The following is a 22,252-nucleotide window of genomic DNA, read 5'->3' on the forward strand; positions in this document are numbered from 1 at the left end:
CCATCATGGCAGATAGTGACATTTGAATTCAATAAAAAACTGGAATTAAAATTCTAATGGTGATCACGAAACCGTTGTCGATTATTGTAAAAACCCATCTGGTTCACTGCCAGAGCTGGGTAAGGACATCAATGTGGCATCAATAAATGCCCTCAGGGATGGGCAATAAATGCTGGCCCAACCAGTGACGCCCAAACCCTATGAATGAATTTTTTAAAATATATATATTTATTAAGTGTAGTCGCTGTTAATGTGTGAGTTGTTAATGTGTGTTAATGTGCGCTGTTAATGTGTGGGTAAACCTGTTGGACTTTACCTGGTGTTGTTAAAACTCTTACAATGTGTGGGTTAACAGAATTGTCAATTTGCACACAGTGAAGTTACCTGAACACTAAATGAGATGAACGACCAAGTAATTTTGGTTTTGTTCTTAATTGAGTGAGAAATATTAGCCAGGATACTGCACAAGTTAAGTGACCTTAGTGTTATATGATATGGCAGACAGGTCTTTGGTTTCACAGCTTATCCAAAAAAAGTCACCTCTGACAATGCAACTTGCTCTCAGTACCATACAACCGACAAGCTAAATCATATTGAAGTTCTGTATTGAAGTGCGACCTCTCAATCTTCTGATTTAGATGGGGATACTACCAAAACCTTCATCGATAGGGAAGGAAATCTGCAGTCCTTACCCGGTCTGACCTATGAGTAATTCCAAACCCACAGCAATGTAGTTGACTCTTAACTATCCTCTGAAATGGCTGAGCAAGCCACTGCGCAATTAAGGATGGCCATCCGGCAATATCCGGTTCCCATGAAAGCATAAATAAAAATATTGACCCCACAAGCATTTAATGTGATTGATATCTGAAGAGTCTCTTTTTAGTTGTGTGGAGGATACTGGGAGATCTCCTGTATTGCTCTTTGAGTAATTCCATGCCGTATTTTGCATCTATTACTTGGTCAGGACATTTTTCCTCTCCCTTACTCAAATGCAATGGTGTAACTCAATTTTTTGAAGTCTAACAAGCAACCCTAAATTTTTGCACGCTTTTTCATGCGAGTTAGTTTGGGAGAAATATCCTGGATTTAATTGTCCCCATTATTCAATCAAATATGATATACACAGGTTTTAAGTACCTGTTATCATAATGTGATTACACTTCGTGTTACAAAAATTGGAGAGGTCACCAAAACCCAAATAAAGTCACCAGAGGACCTCCTGGTCAACAGTCTTATCTGCGTTGGTGTAGAGATTTGAATATGGCTAGAAGAATGGAAAGACCATGGAGGTGATTTTGAATGCAATGGCCCGTGAAAAGTAAAGATACAAAGCTTAAGGACATTTCTTCTGGTTCAACTAGAGTACCAATCAATTTATAATGAAAGAAAAAAATGCATTCAAGGACATGACGGAAACAGAATTGAAAGTTTCAATGCCAACAGGGCATTACAATCAATTCAAATTGAATATGACGAAGTGAAGAATAATTCTTCGAGAAAAAGCATGGTTAGTTGACAACTGCATTATTGCTTTGATGTGAGACCACCAAATGTTAAATGGTAAATTATTTTTTGGGGGGACTTTTTTTAAATCCAGCATATAAGAAGATAAGAAGGAGCAGGCCATCTGGCTCCTCGAGCCTGCTCCACCATTCAATAAGATCATGGCTGATCTTTTCATGGACTCTGCTCCACTTACCTTCCCACTCTCCATAGCCCTTAATTCCTTTACTGTTGAAAAATGTATCTATCCTTGCCTTAAAAACATTAAATGTGGTAGCCTCAACTGCTTCACCGGGCAGGGAATTCCACAGATTCACAACCTTTTGGGCCTGATTTTACCATTTTCATTCCATTTGTTGAATCTGGGCACAATTCAGATCTGACTTGGAAATCTGCTTTCAGGCGCTCCCATACGCACTTAGCCTGAAAAAAAATCACGAGTCTGAATTGCGCTGTGGGCAGAGTTTATCGCGCCTGAAACGATTGGAGCTCTGAATTGCGCATGCGCAGTTAGACAAAAAATTTGAAAATCGCGCTCCTGTCACATCGCTCCCGGGCTGGATAATGCCTCCCCCGAGCCCCCACAGACATTGCCCCACCCCCACAACATTACAGACCCTCCGGCACCCAGAACAATCACGGTCCCTTTCCCCTCCACCAATTTCAGGCAGAGTGGCAGCGGACCCCCCTTTCCCCCACTTAACTCAGGCAGAGAGACCCACCCTCCATCCTACAGATATCAGGCAGAGTGGTTCCCCCTTACCCCCATCCCGGACCCTCCAGCACAAGGCCCCCATCTCCTCTGGACGCCGATGGCTGTGTGACACCTCCCTCTCTCTCTCTCCTGTCGCTAATCATTAAGGCACTCATCCACTACCATCGCCCCCCCCACCCCCCACCCCCTCCCCTCCCCAGCAGCACACCTGCAAGTGCTCACTTGCTTTCCCCTCAATGCTAACAACCAAACTGCATGGAACTTGCTGGAATGTTCTGTCAAACTGCCTGCAGCTGATCTGCCCTAACGAGGGGCAGCTCCATAAAAAAACTGAAGAATGGACAGGCAGGCAGTGCAGGGAGAAAATGAGCTCACAACCATCTTCCCGATTTTCTGAGGACGACCTCGGGAGGCTGCTGGATGCAGCAGATGCGAGGCGGGACACCCTCTTCCTCCCAGGAGGACACAGACCCAGGGGGCTGATGGCAATGCAGCCTGGGAGGAAGTCGCCACCTCGGTCAGTGCCAGGGCAGTGGCCCCCCGAACCGCGAAGCAGTGCCGGAAAAAATTCCATGACCTCATCCGTGCAGCAAGGGTGAGTGCTGAACCCCATTTTAGCATGTTCTCCCATATCTCCCCCAGATCCTCCCATTCCCAGCACCCTGCATGCTTCCAGCTCCTGACCCCCAAGCACCTCCTTCCTATCCCCCCAATGAGCCCCACTGTGTTTGCCCTCTAAGGGTCACCACCTGATTCTCTGTATGAGTCACGCCACCATTTATTTCATGGTTCCTTCTGTCTCCACAGAAGAAGACCGAGCGCAACACCCGTGAGAGGGCGAAGACAGGGAGTGGTGAGCCAGACCTCCGCGTCCTCACCCCCTTCGAGGAGTGGGCGCTGGAGCTCTCCAGAGAAGGGGAGACGCAGGCTGTCAGCGACAGCATGGTTGGTCTGCCATCCGGACATGAGCACCTGCCGTTCCTACACTCACTTTGAGGCAACTTCTTGGGGGCACGAGTTTCGGGTGCAAGGGGCAAGGTGTAAAGGAGATGTACGGGGCATGTTTATTTGCATAGAGAGGGTAGTGGGTGCCTGGAACTCACTGCCGGGGGAGGTTGTGGATGCAGAAACGATAGAGACATTTAAGGGACATCTCTACAGTTATTTGAATGGGATGGGAATAGAGGCATATGGCCCCCCGAAGGGTAGAGGCAAACAAATCAGATGGGCAGCCTGGGTGCTACGGGTTGGAGGGCCAAAGGGCCTGTTCCTGTGATGTAATTTCTTTGGTGCTTTGTTCTATGTTCAATGGAGACATGTGATTCATGTGTTTGGCATCCTGGATTCCTCTCCCTCCCTTGCACTTAACCTTGTGTTCTGTGTTGCAGGGACAGATTCTGATGCCCCGGGGCGTTCTGGACTGCAGGCCCCGGCTACAGCTCCCACCCATCCTGAGAACGATAGCTCGGACGAGTCCTCGGAGGATATGGGTGAAGGGACCTCCGAGGGTGGCACCGTTTATCTGTCAGCTTGTACCTCACAACTCTCCATCCCAGATACTGACACGTCGGTGGGTCCAGTTAGTGGTGAGGCTTCTGGGTCACAATCTGGTGAGCACGACACATCTGCTGATGTACATCGGGTGGAGGAGGGAAAGTCCGAGGCCTCTGGCATGTGGGGGCCTGCTGGAGGCGAGGACTCAGCTGGCCACAGGCTACATGCTGGTCCTCTGAGATCACTTCTCCCTCAGCTGCTGGAGATGCAGCAACAGAGCCAGGGAATGCAGGAGGGGTTGACAGCCACACTGGACCAACTGCGAGGCTGCTGGGAGGAGTCCCAAAGCTTTCAGGCAGACCAGCTATTGCCTGTCTTGCGTGCTTCCCAGGCCAACACTGCAAGGGTGGCATCCGCAGTGGAAAGCCTGGGGCAGGGGATCCTCACCATGGGTGGCAGGCTCCAAGCAATGGCCGAGTCACAGCAGGCCACAGCGGAGGGACTGAGCAGGCTTCTCGAGATTCTGCGGCCCATGGCTGAGAGGCTCGAGAGCTTGCAGGAGACCCAGCAGGACAGCACTGAGACACAGCGGGCAATGGCAGCAATTCTTGAGAAGGTGGCCCAGTCTCAGAGGGCCACGGCTGAGGGCTTGCAGAGCATGGCCCAGTCTCAGAGGGCCACGGCTGAGGGCTTGCAGAACTTGGCCCAGTCTCAGAGGGCCACAGCTGAGGGCTTGCAGAGTGTGGGCCAGTCCCAGAGGGCACTTGTTGCGGCCATTGAGAGATGGCCCACGACTCAAGTGGCCATCGTGTAGGGGCCGACCACCATGGGTAGGACGCAGGTGGTCCTCCAGGACTGGCAGTGCCAGGTGCCACCGGAGCTTCTGGACCTCACTGCAGAAGCACCAGTGTCCCATGGAGTGACCCAGGGGCCAAAAAGGACTGCAAGGGAGGAGGAAGGGCTCGAGCCTATGCCGGGGCCTTCCAGCCAGGAGACTGTGGCTATGGCAACACCTTCTCACTCCCCCCTTCCTGAGACTGGGGCATCTCAGGATCAGCGGGAGGAAGAGGGTGTCATGGAAACATCCCAGACACCTGGAAGTAGGCCAGGGCCCTCAAGGTCCAGAGCCTCCAGAGGACGCCCGCCACGCGCATCACAGGCCACAGGATGAGGTCGGCAGCTGGCCCCCTCCACCTCCGATGTACATTCTGGGGAGTCACTGAGACGTAGTGGTAGGCCATGTAAGGTTGGGAGGTTGTAGTTGCACTGAGATGGCACGGGTGAAGGGCTGCACGAGTTAGAAAAAAATGTAAGCACCTTAACGTTTTCTTTTCACAAGTTTTTATGTTACAAGAGCTTATCTGAATGCCTTTATTGTAAATAAATGTTTTTTCTCAACAACCACCTGCGAACAAGTTGTCTCGAATATAATTCCTGCCCCATTGACGATCACCCGACGGATGATATGATGATATCAGTTGGGATGGCCCCTCAATGCAGTGTCACTGAGAAAATGAAGCCACAAACTATTACCTCCCGTCCCCCACCCCACCAGCCCCAGGGCCCTGTATGGGGGCTTCGGATCTCTTATTCACTAGATAGACGTGGGCCCAGGTGCCAGCGGGCATGCGGAGCTCAGATAGGAGTCAGACTAGTTTGCACCAGGGCATCATCAAAATGGTGCTTAGCGAGTCGTCATCACCCTCCTACCTGCCAAAAAACTCACTAACACAGAGTACCCATGCCCACCACTCTGGTGCGACAATATGCATGATAAATGGAAGGCATTTTGAGGGGGCGGGGGGGGAATGGAACCCACAATCACCATCCCCTAGCGACTGAACCGCCTGGTTATCAGAGCTCCCTTGCTGCCCTTGGCATGCCTCAGCTGAGATGTCAGCCCTCGACCGCCTGGCTGGTGTTCCAAGGCGTTCTCCTCCTCCTCCTCCTCCTGCTGGTCATCCTCCCCAGTGACGGCCGGCTGGTCATCCTCCACGTCCTCTTCCTCCTCCAAAAGGTCACCTCACTGCAGAGCCAGATTGTGCAAGGCACCACAGGTGCAAGGTACAACACACCACCACTATGCGGGAGGAGATCAGGAGGCTATACTGGAGGGCCCCTCCAGATCGGTCCAGGCACTGGAATCGCAACTTGAGGAACCCAATGCACCTCTCTACTGTCGCGCGAGTGGCTACATGGGCCTCATTATAGCGGGTCGCCGCCCCAGTCACACGCCTCCACACAGGCGTCATCAGCCATGTCCGAAGCGGGTAACCCATATCACCCAGGAGCCACCCCCGCAGCCTGGACTCCTCCTCAAATGCTTGCGGGATGTCCGAGCTCCTGACAATGAAGCTGTCATGCACGCTGCCTGGATGTCTGGCGCAGAGGTGCATGATGGTCATATTGTGGTCGCACACGATTTGTACATTCAGGGAGTGGAACCCCTTCCTATTAACAAATCGTCGTGGATTCTGTAGGGGGGCCCTGAGGGCGACATGGGTGCAGTTGATTGCCCCCTGCACATCCCCGCAATTGCAGTGAACCCTGCAGCCCGGGTTCCTGATGGGCCTGGTCCAGGTTAAATTTGATGTACTGCCCAGCCCGGGCAGACAGGGCTTCAGTGACCTGCTTGACACAGGTGTGCACTGAAGACTGGGAGATGCCACAGATATCTCTGCTCGGGGTCTGGAAGGCGCCAGTCGCATAGAAGTTCAGAGCGGCCGTCAATCTGACAGCCACTGAGAATGGGTGCCCCCCCTGCCCCTAGGCGCCAGGTCCTGCAACAGGTTGCACAGGTGTCGCACGGTATCCTTTCGGAGACGTCGGCGGCGCACGGTGTCCGACATCTCCTCGAAGGACACTCGTGCACGGAACTGCCGGGGTCTCTGCCCCCTCCTCCTCCTATGCCCCGCTCTGGGTGAATGGCGGCCACCTCCTGCCTCTGGTGGTCGTCTCCCTCCAGTCCTGCAAGTGGTAAGGCCCGGGCCTCCTGGGCCTGCAATTCTTCCTCCAGTTCCTCCTCCTCGGCTCCAGCAGCAACCAAAAGAACAGCAAGATCGATTGGTTGTATTGCAAAAGCGATCTCGTCACTCTGAATGGGATGGGGGTGGGGGGGCTGGGAGGGGGGGTGGAGATGAACAAATGTGGAAGTCATGCAACGCTGCTTGCCCCTAGCACATCAACAATCACAGCCCCCCCATGCCCCCTAATCCCTCAGCCACATGCTCCCCATAATCACAGCCCCCACAATCACAGCCCCCCACAATCCTCCCAGCCACATGCTCCCCATAATCACCGCTCCTGGTAAAGTTGAGAGGTTGCAGCAGTGCTATCTGCAAGGGCTTAGTGCACATCCTTCAGCCTGAAGTGAGCTGAGTGTGGTAGGACCCAGCACCACTGCAAGGCCCGAGGTCAGTGCTGAGACGCGGGTCCGTGCTGCAACAGCCCCCCCCACCCCCCCACAACAACAGGACACCCGAGAGCCGTCGGATGCCATACACTTAACTCTTCACCAACCCTCACTGATGAAGCGCCCGAATCAGACTTTTATTTAGCATGTCCATTTTGGGCTGATTCCGGATTGGCAAACGCGGTGGGAAAGGGGGAAATGCTGATAAAGTTGGACGGGCAGTTCATTAATTCAATGCAGATGCATTTAAATCGCTGTTGTGCCTGTTTCGGGCGTCAATCGGATCGCGGACATTCCCGGGCCTCGGTGAAGTGGCCATCTGTGCGGATGTGGGCACGGATCGCGTTAATGGCCTCACGTCCGACTTTACCATGTTTTCGCGCGCGTTTTCAGGCGCAACGCAATGGTAAAATCGGGCCCTTTGGGTGAAGAAGCTCCTCCTCAACTCAGTCCTAAATCTGCTCTGCCTTATTTTGAGGCCATGCCCCCTAGTTCTAGTTTCATCTGCCAGTGGAAACAACTTCCCTGCTTCTATCTCATCTATTCCCTTCATAATCTTACATGTTTCTATAAGATGTACCCTCATTCTTCTGAATTCCAGTGTGTATAGCCCCAGTCTACTCAGTCCCTCCTCCTGTGGGAGGCGAGGGAAGAGATTGCTGAGCCTCTGGCGATGATCTTTGCGTCATTAATGGAGACGGGAAAGGTTCCGGAGGATTGGAGGATTGTGGATGTTGTTCCGCTATTCAAGAAAGGGAGAAGAGATAGCCTGGGAAATTATAGACCAGTGAGTCTAACCTCAGTGGTTGGTAAGTTGATGGAGAAGATCCTGAGAGGCAGGATTTATGAACATCTGGAGAGGAATAGTATGATCAGAAATAGCCAGCATGGCTTTGTCCAAGGCAGATCATGCCTTACGAATCTAATTGAATTTTTTGAAGATGTAACTAGACACATAGACATGGGAAGAGCGGTAGATGTAGTTTATATGGATTTCAGCAAGGCGTTTGATAAGGTGCCCCATGCAAGGCTTATTGAGAAAGTGAAGGGGCATGGGATACAAGGGGACATTGCCTTGTGGATTCAGAACTGGCTTGTCCACAGAAGGCAAAGAGTGGTTGTAGATGGGTCTTTTTCAGCATGGAGGTCGGTCACCAGTGGAGTGTCCCAGGGATCTGTTCTGGGACCCTTGCTCTTTGTGATTTTTATAAATGACCTGGATGAGGAAGTGGAAGGATGGGTGGCAAGTTTGCTGATGACACAAAGGTTGGTGGGGTTGTGGATAGTGTCGAGGGATGTCAGTAGTTGCAACGAGACATAGATAAGATGCAAGACTGGGCGGAGAAGTGGCAGATGGACTTTAACCCAGATAAGTGTGTGGTGGTTCATTTTGGCAGGTCGAATAGGATGAAAGAATATAATATTAAGGGTAAGACGCTTGGCAGTGTGGAAGATCAGAAGGATCTTGGGGTCCGGGTTCATAGGACACTCAAAGCAGCGTCGCAGATAGAGGCTGTGGTTAAGAAGGCGTATGGAATACTGGCCTTCATCAATAGAGGAATTGAGTTCAGAAATCGGGAGATAATGCTGCAGCTGTATAGGACCCCGGTCAGACCCCATCTGGAGTACTGTGCCCAGTTCTGGTCACCTCATTATAGAAAGGATGTGGAAGCCATAGAAAGGGTGCAGAGGAGATTTACAAGGATATTGCCTGGATTAGGTGGCATGCCTTATGAGGATAGGTTGACAGAGCTAGGTCTTTTCTCCTTGGAGAAGCGAAGGATGAGAGGTGACCTGATAGAGGTGTATAAGATGTTGAGAGGTATTGATAGAGTGGATTCTCAGAGGCTTTTACCCAGGGCTGAAATGGTTGCCACAAGAGATCACAGGTTTAGGGTGCTGGGGAGTAGGTACAGAGGAGATGTTAGGGGTATGTTTTTCACAGAGGGTGGTGGGTGCGTGGAATCGGCTGCTGGTAGTGGTGGTGGAGGCGGATTCGATAGGGTCTGTTAAGAGACTTTTGGATAAGTTCATGCAAGTTAGTAAGATAGAGGGTTATAGGTAAGCCTAGTAGGTAGGGACATGTTCGGCGCAACTTGTGGACCGAAGGGCCTGTTTGTGCTGTAGCTTTTCTATGTTCTAAGCCAACCCGCTCAACTCTGGAATCAACCTAGTGAATCTCCTCTGCACCCCCTCCAGTGCCAGTATATCCTTTCTAAAGTAAGGAGACCAAAACTGTACTCAGTACTCCAGGTATGGCCTCACCAGCACCTTATACAGCTGCAACATAACCTCGCTGTTTTTAAACTCCATCCCTCTAGCAATGAAAGATAAAATTCAATTTGTCTTCTTAATTACCTGCTGCACCTACAAACTAACTTCTTGTGATTCATGCACAAGAACACCCAGGTCCTTCTGCACAGCAGCATGCTGCAAATTTTTACCATTTAAATAATAGTCCATTTTGCTGTTATTTCTACCAAAGTGGATGATCTCACATTATCAACATTGTACTCCATCTGCCAGACCGTTGCCCACTTAGACTATCTATATCCCTTTGCAGACTTTCAGCATCCTCTGCACACTTTGCCCTACCACTCATCTTAGTGTCATCTGCAAATTTTGACACACTACACTTGGTCCCTAACTCCAAATCATCGATGTAAATCGTAGACAATTGCGATCCCAACACTGATCCCTGAGGCACACCACGAGTCACTGACCGCCAACCAGAAAAACACCTATTTGCCCCCACTCTTTGCTTTCTGTCAGTTAACCAATCCTCTATCCATGCTAATACATCACCCGTAACATGTGTACCTTTATCTTATGCAGCACCCTTTGGTGTGGCACCTTGTCAAATGCCTTCTGGAAATCCAGATACACCACATCCACAGGTTCCTCATTGTCCACTGCGCATGTAATGTTCTCAAAGAATTCCATCAAATTAGTCAAACATGACCTGCCCTTCATGAACCCATGCTGCGTCTTACTAACGGGACAATTTATATCTAGATGTCTCACTATTTCTTCCTTGATGATAAATCAAGCATTTTCCCTACTACAGAAGTTAAGCTAACCGGCCTATAGTTACCCGCCTTTTGTCTACCTCCTTTTTTAAACAGTGGCATCACATTTGCTGTTTTTCAAGCTGCAGGAACCACCCCAGAGTCCAGCGACTTTTGGTAAATTACCACTAGTGCATTTGCTATTTTTCCTGCCATCTCTTTTAATACCCTGGGATGCATTCCATCAGGTCCAGGAGACTTGTCTACCTTTAGCCCCATGAGCTTGCTCAACACTACCTCTTTTGTGTTAATGGTTTCTAGGCCCTCACCTGCCGTAGCCTTCTTGCCATCAATTTTTGGCATGTTATTTGTGTCTTCCACTGTGAAGACCGACACAAAATACCAGTTCAATGCCTCAGCTATTTCTTCATTTCCAGTTATTACATCCCCCTTCTCATCCTCTAAAGGACCAATGTTTACTTTACCCACTCTTTTTCGTTTTATATATTTGTAGAAACTTTTGCTATCTGTTTTTATATTCTGAGCTAGTTTACTCTTGTAATCCTCTTGCTTTTCTTTTCCTATATTGCTTTTCCTATGCAATTTTCCCCAGCAATTCCTATGTTCCCATAACTCTTCCCTGGAGAGTTTTGACTTTGCCATGTATCTTCCTGCTCACCTGCTGGCCCATGGATTCTACTCTAAATGCCACAGTATTGGTCTTGTTTGCCTATGTAACAGAATCCTCTGGCCTGACCGGATATGCATTCCCAGCTGAATAACCAGTTCCGGTTTGTCATGCCTCCGATACTGTGGGATGTGCACTCCCTGTTTTTTGTTGGTCTTGGTTACATGAAGAAAGGACTTCCATTTTATCCTCCTCCTATCCCAGTTTTGTTCTTTAATTTTATTTTGTAAATTTTGCATGATGGCTATTGGGATTTAGGAGCATAACTTTCTCTCTGGAGATTTGGAATTGTTGCTGGAGAAAGGAGGACAGTGTTTGTGAGGAATGGGCTTGAGTGGGCTTTGATTTGAACTGCTTTACTGTTAGTGCTGACAATTCCCAATGAGTTGACCATAAGCAACTGACAGTTAACAGCAAAATATGTGGGATATGCAAGACCAAACCCTGGAAAGACCTTTTTGGCTTGGAATCTTCCCAGCTGCAGGCATCTGATTCTGGCAAGTTTACTGACTGCGTGAAACCTATGTGTCGTGAGTTAGCAGCACCAATGTAAAGGTGCAGCAAAACTAGGACCGAGATCCCCAACTGTACAGGTTACTCCTGTGTGTTGACTTTGTAAAAACTCAAAACTTTTGTAGAAGAAGCACTCTGGAAATGTTTCTTTTCCCTGAGCATTGATTTAATTCACTCTGATGAACTAATATTTCACTGTCATCTGCCTTTACAGAAATTGCTCAAGTGATCGCCCCTTATACAGCAACAGGTGCCGAACAACTTACCCTAGCACCCGGTCAGCTCATTCTCATTCGCAAGAGAAATGCTGGTGGATGGTGGGAAGGAGAGCTTCAGGTTGGTAGTGCATTCATTCTGCTGTCCTTTATTGGCACTTGTTGCAACTATTGCTAGTGTTGTTTCAATTGGGATTGCTTGCGGTTCAATATCTTGACTGTGGGTAAGTTTCTGTTGTAATTACAGTATGTAACTTGCGTAGTAATTTAAATCGAAAGATAAATCAAAGGCTCCAGTCAGTCTCTTTTGTCTTAATGCTGTACAGACGTGAAGCTCCAACCAAGGAGAATGACGTGTTCATTAGTTTCATAGTGAAAAGTGTATGGGTATCATTTTAAAAAGGGAATCTAGAAAAAGAATTATGTAGATGATCCAATGGAATATATTGAATTTTCACTTACAGAAAAATAACAAAACATGGAAGGTCCTTGGGTACTGGGTGACATAGAACTTTACTTTTTAACCTTTGGGTTCAAAGCCAGCTCATATTAAAAGCATACTTATTAAATGTACAAATATACGGAATAGGAGCCGAAATAGGCCATTCAGCCTCTTGGGTCTGCTCCGCTATTCAATAAAATTCCACATTCCCAACTGCCACCAATAACATTTGCTTCCCCTGCCTTACAAAAATCTATGTACTTCAACCTTAAAAGTATTCAATGACCCCCCCTCCTCCACCACCTTCTGAGGCAGAGTGGTCCAAAGTTGCACAATCCTCTAAGAGAAAAAAATTCTCCTCATCTCTGTCCTAAAAGGACGACCCCTGTTTTTAAATCAGTGCCTCCTGGTTCTAGACTCTCAGAAAAGGAAACATAATTTCTACATCCACCTTATCAAGACAATTCAGAATCCTAAATGCTTCAATCAAGTCAGCCCTCATTCTTCTAAACTCCAGTGTTCTATCTTTATTCATAAAATAGCCCACTTATTCCAGGTATCAATCTAGTAAACCTTGTCTGAACCAACTCCAATGCATTTGCATCCTTTCTCAAATAAGGAGACCAAAATCGCACATGGTATTCGAGATGTGGTCACACCAATGTCCTGTATAATAAGCATTACATCCTTTCTTCTACGTTCTATTCCTCTTATAATAGCGGATATCATTCCATTAGCCTTTGTAATTACTTGCTGTACCAGCATACTTTTTGTGACACATCCATGAGAACACCCAGATCCCTCTGCACCTTGGAATTCTGTAGCAATTCTCTGTTTTATTAATACTCTATTTTTTGTTCTTCCTGCCAAAGTGAACAACTTCACATTTTCCCACTTTATTTTCATTCGTTGGGTTTTTGGCTTCACTTCAAAATATTTCTAAGTATTTCATTGGAGATGTTTTTGTACTTCTGAATTCACTACATTTCTTTTGTTGTTGTTCCAGGCTCGAGGGAAGAAGCGACAAATCGGATGGTTTCCTGCCAATTATGTGAAACTTCTGAGCCCTGGCACAAGTAAAAGTACTCCAACTGATGCTGCAAAACCCCCTCTCACTTCAAATGTCTGTAAGTTTGTCTTGGTAATTATACAAACATTTGTTTATCACTAGTGACCATGGAATGATATTTACTAGGTGTCATTCCAAGCTGTTTTAGCTTGGGTATATTCTTCAGCCATTTCCTTTTTTCTTTATGAGGAGGTCTCTTTTGGCCGTATAATGTCCCCAGTTCTCCAACACTCCTTACAAAAGGTAATAGGCAGGCAATCAGTTCCCCATTCCTTCCAAATGGCTTCTAAATCACCCATTTGTTGCATGAAAACTTCATGCAGATCTTTCTTTAGGTTGGGATCTGGAGATGTGCTGGTTCCCAGCTTTCACAACAACCAATCCAACTTGTCCTCAAATTTGTAAACCTACCTTCATTCTGTTCCAGTCAATTTTGTTTCTCCTGATTCTTGCTTAGATTACCATTCACCATTCATATGGTTCGAGCTTAATTGGATATTATTTATGTGGTAGTTTCATAGAATCCCTGCAGTGCAGAAGGAGGCCATTTGGCCCATCAAGTCTGCACCGACCATAATCCCATCCAGCCCCTATCCCCATAGCCCCGCCTATTTACCCTGTTAGTACCCCTGACACTAAGTGACAATGTAGCATGGCAATCAACCTGACCTGCGTATCTTTGGACTGTGGGAGGAAACCGGAGCACCCGGAAGAAACCCACGTAGACAAGGGGAGAATGTGCAAACTCCACACACACTGACCCAAGCCAAGAATCGAACCCTGGTCCCTGATGCTGTGAGGCAACAAAGAACAATACAGCACAGGAACAGGCCCTTCAGCCCTCCAATCCCGTGCCGCTCCCTGGTCCAAACTAGACCATTCTTTTGTATCCCTCCATTCCCACTCCGTTCATATGGCTGTCTAGATAAGTCTTAAACGTTCCCAGTGTGTCCGCCTCCACTACCTTGCCTGGCAGCGCATTCCAGGCCCCCACCACCCTCTGTGTAAAATATGTCCTTCTGATATCTGTGTTAAACCTCCCCCCCCTTCACCTTGAACCTATGACCCCTCGTGAACGTCACCACCGACCTGGGGAAAAGCTTCCCACCGTTCACCCTATCTATGCCTTTCATAATTTTATACACCTCTATTAAGTCTCCCCTCATCCTCCGTCTTTCCAGGGAGAACAACCCCAGTTTACCCAATCTCTCCTCATAACTAATCCCCTCCATACCAGGCAACATCCTGGTAAACCTCCTCTGTGCTCTCTCCAAAGCCTCCACGTCCTTCTGGTAGTGTGGCGACCAGAACTGGACGCAGTATTCCAAATGCGGCCGAACCAACGTTCTATACATCTGCAACATCAGACCCCAACTTTTATACTCTATGCCCCGTCCTATAAAGGCAAGCATGCCATATGCCTTCTTCACCACCTTCTCCACCTGTGACGTCACCTTCAAGGATCTGTGGACTTGCACACCCAGGTCCCTCTGCATATCTACACCCTTTATGGTTCTGCCATTTATTGTGTAGCTCCTCCCTACATTATTTCTACCAAAATGCATCACTTCGCATTTATCAGGATTGAACTCCATCTGCCATTTCTTTGCCCAAATTTCCAGCCTATCTATATCCTTCTGTAGCCTCTGACAATGCTCCTCACTATCTGCAAGTCCTGCCAATTTTGTGTCGTCCGCAAACTTACTGATCACCCCAGTTACACCTTCTTCCAGATCGTTTATATAAATCACAAACAGCAGAGGTCCCAATACAGAGCCCTGCGGAACACCACTAGTCACAGGCCTCCAGCCAGAAAAAGACCCTTCCACTACCACCCTCTGTCTTCTGTGACCAAGCCAGTTCTCCACCCATCTAGCCACCTCCCCCTTTATCCAGTGCTAACCATTGTGCTACCATGCCAGCAAGCCGATTCATTATTGGAGGAGCAGTGGGCTGGTGATGGACCTTGGAGTCCAGTGTCAGGGTTTGGGTCCTCACAACAATGAGAAGCTCTAAAAGCTGAGACAAGAGGCTTGTGGAAATTCTGTAGGTCCCAGGAGACTAGAAATGGCGGACAGCGACTCCTGGTTGAATTACCCAAAATAGTTGGTGCGCTGAATATGGTTTATGTTTGCAATTCTTTGTAATCGTCACCTTGAACATTGGTTTAACAGCATTTAGGTGATTCTCGGCAGCTGTCTGATATAAGTGGACACTGTGCATGCAAATGAGACATCTGAGGACATGGTGTACTTCAGAATGGGGCTTTGTTAGTGATTTAATTCTTAGTCAGATGTGTTTATGAGCTACCTGCTCCCTCAAGATATTGATAAGCAATGCCAAAGCAGGTTTGTCTGATCAGCCCTCTGATACATGACAGCTTTGTCTGCATAGCCTGAATGATTGGCTGCTTTTCAAAATTGCTAATGTTAAATAAATTATGCTTTTTCCTTTTCCCTCTTTCTCCCCTTCCACCAATGATGCCACATCAAGGTGCAGTGTATCCCTAATTATTAATCTTTGGGAAAATTTGAGTAGTAAACTGTTTCAATGCAAATTTAAATTTCTGCCTGAAATACTGAGTCTTTCTAGTTTTTATACTGTAGAATTTTAGCACAGATTGCTTTCAAAAGCTCACTCATGCATTTGGATTGGTTTGGTGTATGTTTTGGAAAGTGTATCATCTAATTGTTTCTATTCAGACACCACCTGTAATGAAACTAAAGTTGTGGAAAAAACTCAGCAGGTCTGGCAGCATCTGTGGAGAGAACAGTTAATGTTTCAACTCTGGATGACTCTGATGATGCGAGCAGATGCTGTCAGAGGTGGAAAGGTGATGGGTTTTCTGCTGTTGAGAAAGGGAAGAGTTTCAGGTGGAGCAAAAAGGGAAACAAAGAAAATAGAAGCAGGAATAGGCCATTTGGCCCTTTGAGTTTGCTCCAGCATTCATTTTGATCATGGCTGATCAACGAATGCAACATCCTGATTTTTCCCCCCCATATCCATTGATCCCTTTAGCCCCAAGAGCTATATCTAATTTCTTCTTGAAACTGGACAACGTTTTGGCCTCAACTGCATTCTGTGGTAGTCAATTTCACACATTCACCACCCTCTGGGTGAAGAAATTCCCCCTACCTCAGTTCTAAAAGGTTTACCCCTTATCCTCAAACTATGACTCCTCGTCCTGGACTCCCCCACCATTGGGAACATTCTTTCTGAATCTATCCTGTCTAACCCTGTTAGAATTTTCTAAGTTTCGATGAGATCCCCTCTCAGTCTTCTAAACTCCAGTGAATATAATTCTAACCGACTTAGTCCCTCCTCATATGACACACCTACCATTCCCAGGAATCAGCCTGGTAAACCTTTGCTGTACTCCCTCTTTGGAAAGAACATCATTCTTCCAGATAAGGACACCAAAACTGCACACAGTACTCCAGATGTGTCCTCACCAACACCCTATATAATTGCAGCAAAACATCCCAATCCCTATACTCAAATCCTCTCGCTATGAAGACCAACACACCATTTGCCGCCTTTACTGCCTGCTGTACCTGCACCCTTACTTTCAGCGACTGATGCATGAGGACTCCAAGGTCTCGTTGAGTATCCACCTCTCTCAATTTACACCCATTCTGGTAATAATCTGTCTTCCTATTATTGCTACCAAAGTGGGTGACCTCATATTTATCCACATTTATACTGCATCTGCCATGCAGATGTCCACATGTTCAACCTGCCCAAATCACCCTGAAGCATCTCTGCATCCTCTTCACAGCTCACCCTCCCACCCAACTTTGTAGGGAAGGTCAGGGGTAGGTTAGAGGGTGCAGAAGATTAAATACAAAGATCTCATGAACGATTTGGAGTAGGGAACTGAAGGCACTGTTGCTAAGTTTGCAGATGATACAAAGATATGTAGAGAGACAGGTAGTATTGAGGAAGCAGGGGGGCTGCAGAGGGACTTGGACCAGTTAGGAGAGTGGGCAAAGAAGTGGCAGATGGAATACAATGTGGAAAACTGTGAGGTTATCTACTTTGGAAGGAGGAATGGAGGCATAGATTATTTTCTAAATGGGAAAATGCTTAGGAAATCAGAAACACAAAGGGACTTGGGAGTCATTGTTCAAGATTCTCGTAAGATGAACGTGCAGGTTCAGTCGGCAATTAGGAAAGCAAATGCAATGTTAGCATTCATGTCGAGAGAGCTAGAATACAAGAGCAGGGATGTACTTCTGAGGCTGTGTAAGGCTCTGGTCAGACCCCATTTGGAGTATTGTGAGCAGTTTTGGGCCTCATGTCTCAGGAAGGATGTGCTGGCCTTGGAAAGGGTGCAGAGGAGGTTCACAAGAATGATCCCTGGAATGAAGAACTTGTCGTATGAGGAACGGTTGAGGACCCTAGGTCTGTGGAGTTTAGAAGGATGAGGGGGGATCTTATTGAAACTTACAGGATACTGCAAGGCTGGATAGAGTGGACGTGGAGAGGATGTTCCACTAGTAGGAAAAACTAGAACCAGAGGGCACAATCTCAGGCTAAAGGGATGATCCTTTAAAACAGAGATGAGGAGGAATTTCTTCAGCCAGAGAGTGGTGAATCTGTGGAATTCTTTGTCGCAGAAGGCTGTGGAGGCCAGGTCATTGAGTGTCTTTAAGACAGAGATAGATAGGTTCTTGATTAATAAGAGGGTCAAGGGTTATGGGGAAAAGGCAGGAGAATGGGGATGAGAAAAATTTCAGCCATGATTGCATGGTGGAGCAGATGCGATGGGCTGAGTGGCCTAATCCTGCTCCTATGTCTAATGGTCTCATGGAACAAAAGGCAAAGAGAGTGGGAATGATGGTCGTAAAGGACCAAATCGTTGGCCTAGAGTAGGTGTTAATAGCAGAATGTCTAAAAGTAAAATAGCAGACTATGTTGATGGCCTAATAAAAGTCAATACTGCCTGAAAGCAAAAACATGAGCACAAGATACAGACCGACTCTCGGGGAAAAGTTTCAAAATGAAGGACAGAGCTCATGGTCTGAAGTTGTTGAACTCAATGTAGAGTCCAGAAGGCTGTAAAGTGCCCAATCAGAGGGTGAGATTCTGTTTTGCAAGCTTGTCTTGGGCTTCATTGAAACATTGCAGCAGGTCAAGGTGAGCATGAGAGCAAGATGGTGAATTGAAATGGCAAACAACCAGAAAGTTGGTGTCATGCTTACAGACTGAACAGAGGTGTTCTGCATAGCAGTCACCCAGTCTGCATTTGGTCTCCCCATTGTAGAGGAGACCACATTGAGAGCAACAAACACCACAGGCTAATTGAAAGAAGTACAGTTCAGCTTCACCTGGAAATGTTTGGGTCCTTGGACAGTGAGGAGGGAGGATGTAAAGGAACAGCTGTTGCACCTCCTACAATTGCATGGAAAGGTGCTGTGGGAAATGGATTGGGTGTTGGGGTGATAGAGGAGTGGACCAGGGTGTTACTAAGGAAACGATCCTTTCGAAATGTTGATGGGAGGGGAATGGAGGATGTGTTTAGAGTTGGCAGAAATGATGGAGGATAATCCTTTGAATGCAGTCTGGAAAGTGAGTAGGTGGCAAGTTACAATCGGATCAGAGTGATCCTGGTGAATGGCTGAGCAGGTTCATGAGACCCAATGGCCTGCTCCTACTCCTAGTTCATATGACATGGGGATCCCTATCCTGGTTCTGGAAGGGGTGAAGGAAGAAGTGTGGGAAGTGGGTTGGAAACGGTTGAGGGCCCCGTCAACCTCAGCGGGGGAAAGTATTGGTTGAGAGAAAAGGAAGTGTTGTTGTGGAAGGTAAGACAGATGTGACAGAGACAGAAACTGGGAGAAAGGAATGGAGCTTTTACAGGAAGCGGGGTTTGAGGAGGTGTAGTCGAGGTAGCTGTGGGTGTCAGAGGGTTTATAATAAATACACCTATAAAAGAACAAAGAGAAGTACAGCATAGGAACAGGCCCTTCAGCTCTCCAAGCCTGTGCTGATCATGATTCCCCAACAAAACTAAAAAATAAACTTTTGCCCTTACTTGGACCGTATCCCTCTATTCCCTCCCAATTCGTGTACCCAACATGAAACAGCTATGCCTGTGTTTGGGGCTCAAGTTGCATTTCAAGTTTGAGAAGAAGGAAATTATGCATTCTAAATCATTCTCAACGATCTCATAGAAACATAGAAAATAGGTGCAGGAGTAGGCCATTCAGCCCTTCGTGCCTGCACCACATTCAGTATGATCATGGTTGATCATGCACTTTTCGTATTCCACTCCCACTTTCTCTCCATACCCCTTGATCCCTTTAGCTACAAGGGCCACGTCCAGCTCCCTGTTGAACATATCTAATGAACTGGCCCCAACAGCTTTCTGTAATAGAGAATTGCACAGGTTCACAACTTTGAGTGAAGAGGCGGAAATTGGAAGGAGGCATTCTTGAGGAAAAGTACTGAAGTAAGGTCAGATTTTCAAGGAATGTTTGTCTGGAGTTTTGCATGACAACATTCCGATGAGACAGGGAGGTGTTGGTAGGTTACGGGAACCATGGTGCACGAAAGCCGCGCTGAACCTAATGAGAAAGAAAAGGAAAGCGTACAAAAGGTTCAGAGAGCTAGGCGATGATAGGGATCTAGATGAGTAGACGGCTTGTAGAAAGGGACTTGAGAAAGAAATTAGGAGAGCCAGAAGGGGTCACGAGAAGGCCTTGGCAGGTAAGATTAAGGAGAACCCTAAGGCGTTCTATAAATATGTGAAGAGTAAAAGGATGAGATGTGAAGGAATAGGACCTATAAAAGGTGAAGGTGAGAAAGTCTGTACAGAACCGGAAGAAATAGCAGAGGTGCTTAATGAATATTTTACCTCGGTATTCACGGTGGAAAAAGACCTGAGTGGTTGTACTACAGGATTGAGGCGGACTGAAAAGATTGAGTATGTGGACATTAAGAAAGAGGATGTGTTGGAAATTTTGAATAGCATCAAGATAGATAAGTCGCTGGGACCGGATGGGATGTACCCCAGGTTACTGTGGGAGGCGAGGGAAGAGATTGCAGAGCCTCTGGCGATGATCTTTGCGTCGTCGATGGAGACGGGAGAGGTTCCGGAGGATTGGAGGATTGCGGATGTGGTTCCTATATTCAAGAAAGGGAATAGGGATAGCCCACGAAATTACCGACCGGTGAGTCTAACCTCAATGGTTGGTAAGTTGATGGAGAAGATCCTGAGGGACAGGATTTATGAACATTTAGAGAAGTTTAGTATGCTCAAAAGTAGTCAGCACAGCTTTGTCAAAGGCAAATCGTGCCTTACGAGCCTGGTGGAGTTCTTTGAAAATGCGACTAAACACATTGACGAAGGAAAAGCGGTAGATGTGGTTTACATGGACTTCAGCAAGGTGTTCGATAAGGTCCCCAATGCAAGACTTCTCGAGAAAGTGAGAGGGCATGGGATTCAAGGGGCTGTTGCCTTGTGGATTCAGAACTGGCTTGCCTGCAGAAGGCAGGGAGTGGTTGTAGACGGGTCTTTTTCTGAATGGAGGTCGGTCACCAGTGGAGTGCGCCAGCCAGGATCTGTTCTGGGACCCTTGCTGTTTGTCATTTTCATAAGTGACCTGGATGAGGAAGTGGAGGGATGGGTTGGTAAGTTTGCCGACGACACGAAGGTTGGTGGTGTTGTGGATAGGTTGGAGGGATGTCAGAAGCTGCAACGTGACATAGATAGGACGCAAGACTGGGCGGAGAAGTGGCAGATGGACTTCAACCCGGATAAATGTGTAGTGGTCCATTTTGGCAGGTCAAATGGGATGAAGGAGTGTAATATCAAGGGTAAGACTCTTAGCAGTGTAGAGGATCAGAAGGACCTTGGGGTCCGGATCCATAGGACTCTTAAATCGGCCTCGCAGGTAGAGGCGGTGGGTAAGAAGGCGTATGGTGTGCTGGCCTTCATCAATCGAGGGATTGAGTTTAGGAGTCGGGAGATAATGGTACAGCTTTATAAGACCCTCGTCAGACCCCACTTGGAGTACTGTGCTCAGTTCTGGTCGCCTCATTACAGGAGGGATGTGGAAATGATTGAAAGAGTGCAGAGAAGATTTACAAGGATGTTGCCTGGATTGGTTGGTATGCCTTATGAGGATAGGCTGAGGGAGCTCAGTCTTTTCTCCTTGGAGAGACGAAGGATGAGAGGTGACCTGACAGAGGTGCACAAGATGTTGAGAGGTATAGATCGGGTGGATTCTCGGAGGCTTTTTCCCAGGGCTGAAATGGCTGCTACGAGAGGACACAGGTTTAAGGTGCTGGGGAGTAGTACAGAGGAGATGTCAGGGGTAAGTTTTTCACTGAGGGTGGTGGGTGAGTGGAATCGGCTGCCGTCAGTGATGGTGGAGGCAAACTCGATAGGGTCTTTTAAGAGACTTCTGGATGAGTACATGGGACTTAATGGGATTGAGGGTTATAGATAAGCCTATATATAAGCCTAGGTAGGTAGGGACATGACCGGTGCAACTTGTGGGCCGAAGGGCCTGTTTGTGCTGTATTTTTTCTATGTTCTAAGCTCTTCCTCATCTCAGTCCTGAGTGGCTTACCCTTTATTCTTAGACTATGACCCCTAGTTCTGGATTTTCCCAACATCGGGAACATTCTTCCCGCATCTAGCCTGTCCAGTCCCATCAGGATTTTATATGTTTCTATGAGAACCCCTCTCCTTCTAAATTCCAGTGAATACAAGCCCAGTCGATCCAGTCTCTCTTCATATGTCAGTCCTGCCATCTGGGAATCAGTCTGGTGAACCTTTGCTGGACTCCCTCAATAGCAAGAATGTCCTTCCTCAGACTAGGCCTCTCAAAGCCATTTAATTCCTGATTCCTCTTGATCTGCTATTTCTTTTACAGGCTTTGAAAATCCAGCCCACCTAATCATTAATTTAGCTTTGGTATCTTACACGGTCAACTGTCAAACATACCATACTTTCTTGATTTAAAAATAGTTTTCTTTTCTCTTGTGAAATGTTGTTTCAGTGACTGTAATTGGCAGCCCCATATACCCATGTTGCATGCAGACACTTGCTAAGCCAGAGAGGGTTATCATGCAGAGCATAGAGTGGGTCAGTGTGACACTTCTCAAACATTATTGCTTTATGTCAATAAATTGAGACATTTGAAGCAGCTTCAGTTCTTGCTCATCAAGGGGCTACATT

The 22,252-nt window shown here is 47.3% G+C and overlaps 1 protein-coding gene across 3 annotated transcripts in view; it reads left to right on the plus strand.

The window, feature by feature from the left end:
• itsn1 (intersectin 1 (SH3 domain protein)) overlaps window positions 1–22,252 on the plus strand; it is a 195,894-nt gene that overhangs the window by 117,324 nt on the left and 56,318 nt on the right. For 2 of the 3 annotated variants that reach the window (XM_078232778.1, XM_078232777.1), the window contains exons 28-29: window positions 11,551–11,672; window positions 13,000–13,120. In XM_078232778.1, coding sequence (XP_078088904.1) covers window positions 11,551–11,672; window positions 13,000–13,120 — 243 coding nt within the window. Of the gene's footprint in view, window positions 1–3,609; window positions 3,832–11,550; window positions 11,673–12,999; window positions 13,121–22,252 lie in introns of all 3 variants that reach the window. The other variant, XM_078232776.1, reaches the window with a different exon arrangement.

The sequence above is a fragment of the Mustelus asterias genome, chromosome 17 (genome assembly GCF_964213995.1).
Source record: "Mustelus asterias chromosome 17, sMusAst1.hap1.1, whole genome shotgun sequence".
In the NCBI taxonomy this organism is placed as follows: Eukaryota; Metazoa; Chordata; class Chondrichthyes; order Carcharhiniformes; family Triakidae; genus Mustelus; species Mustelus asterias.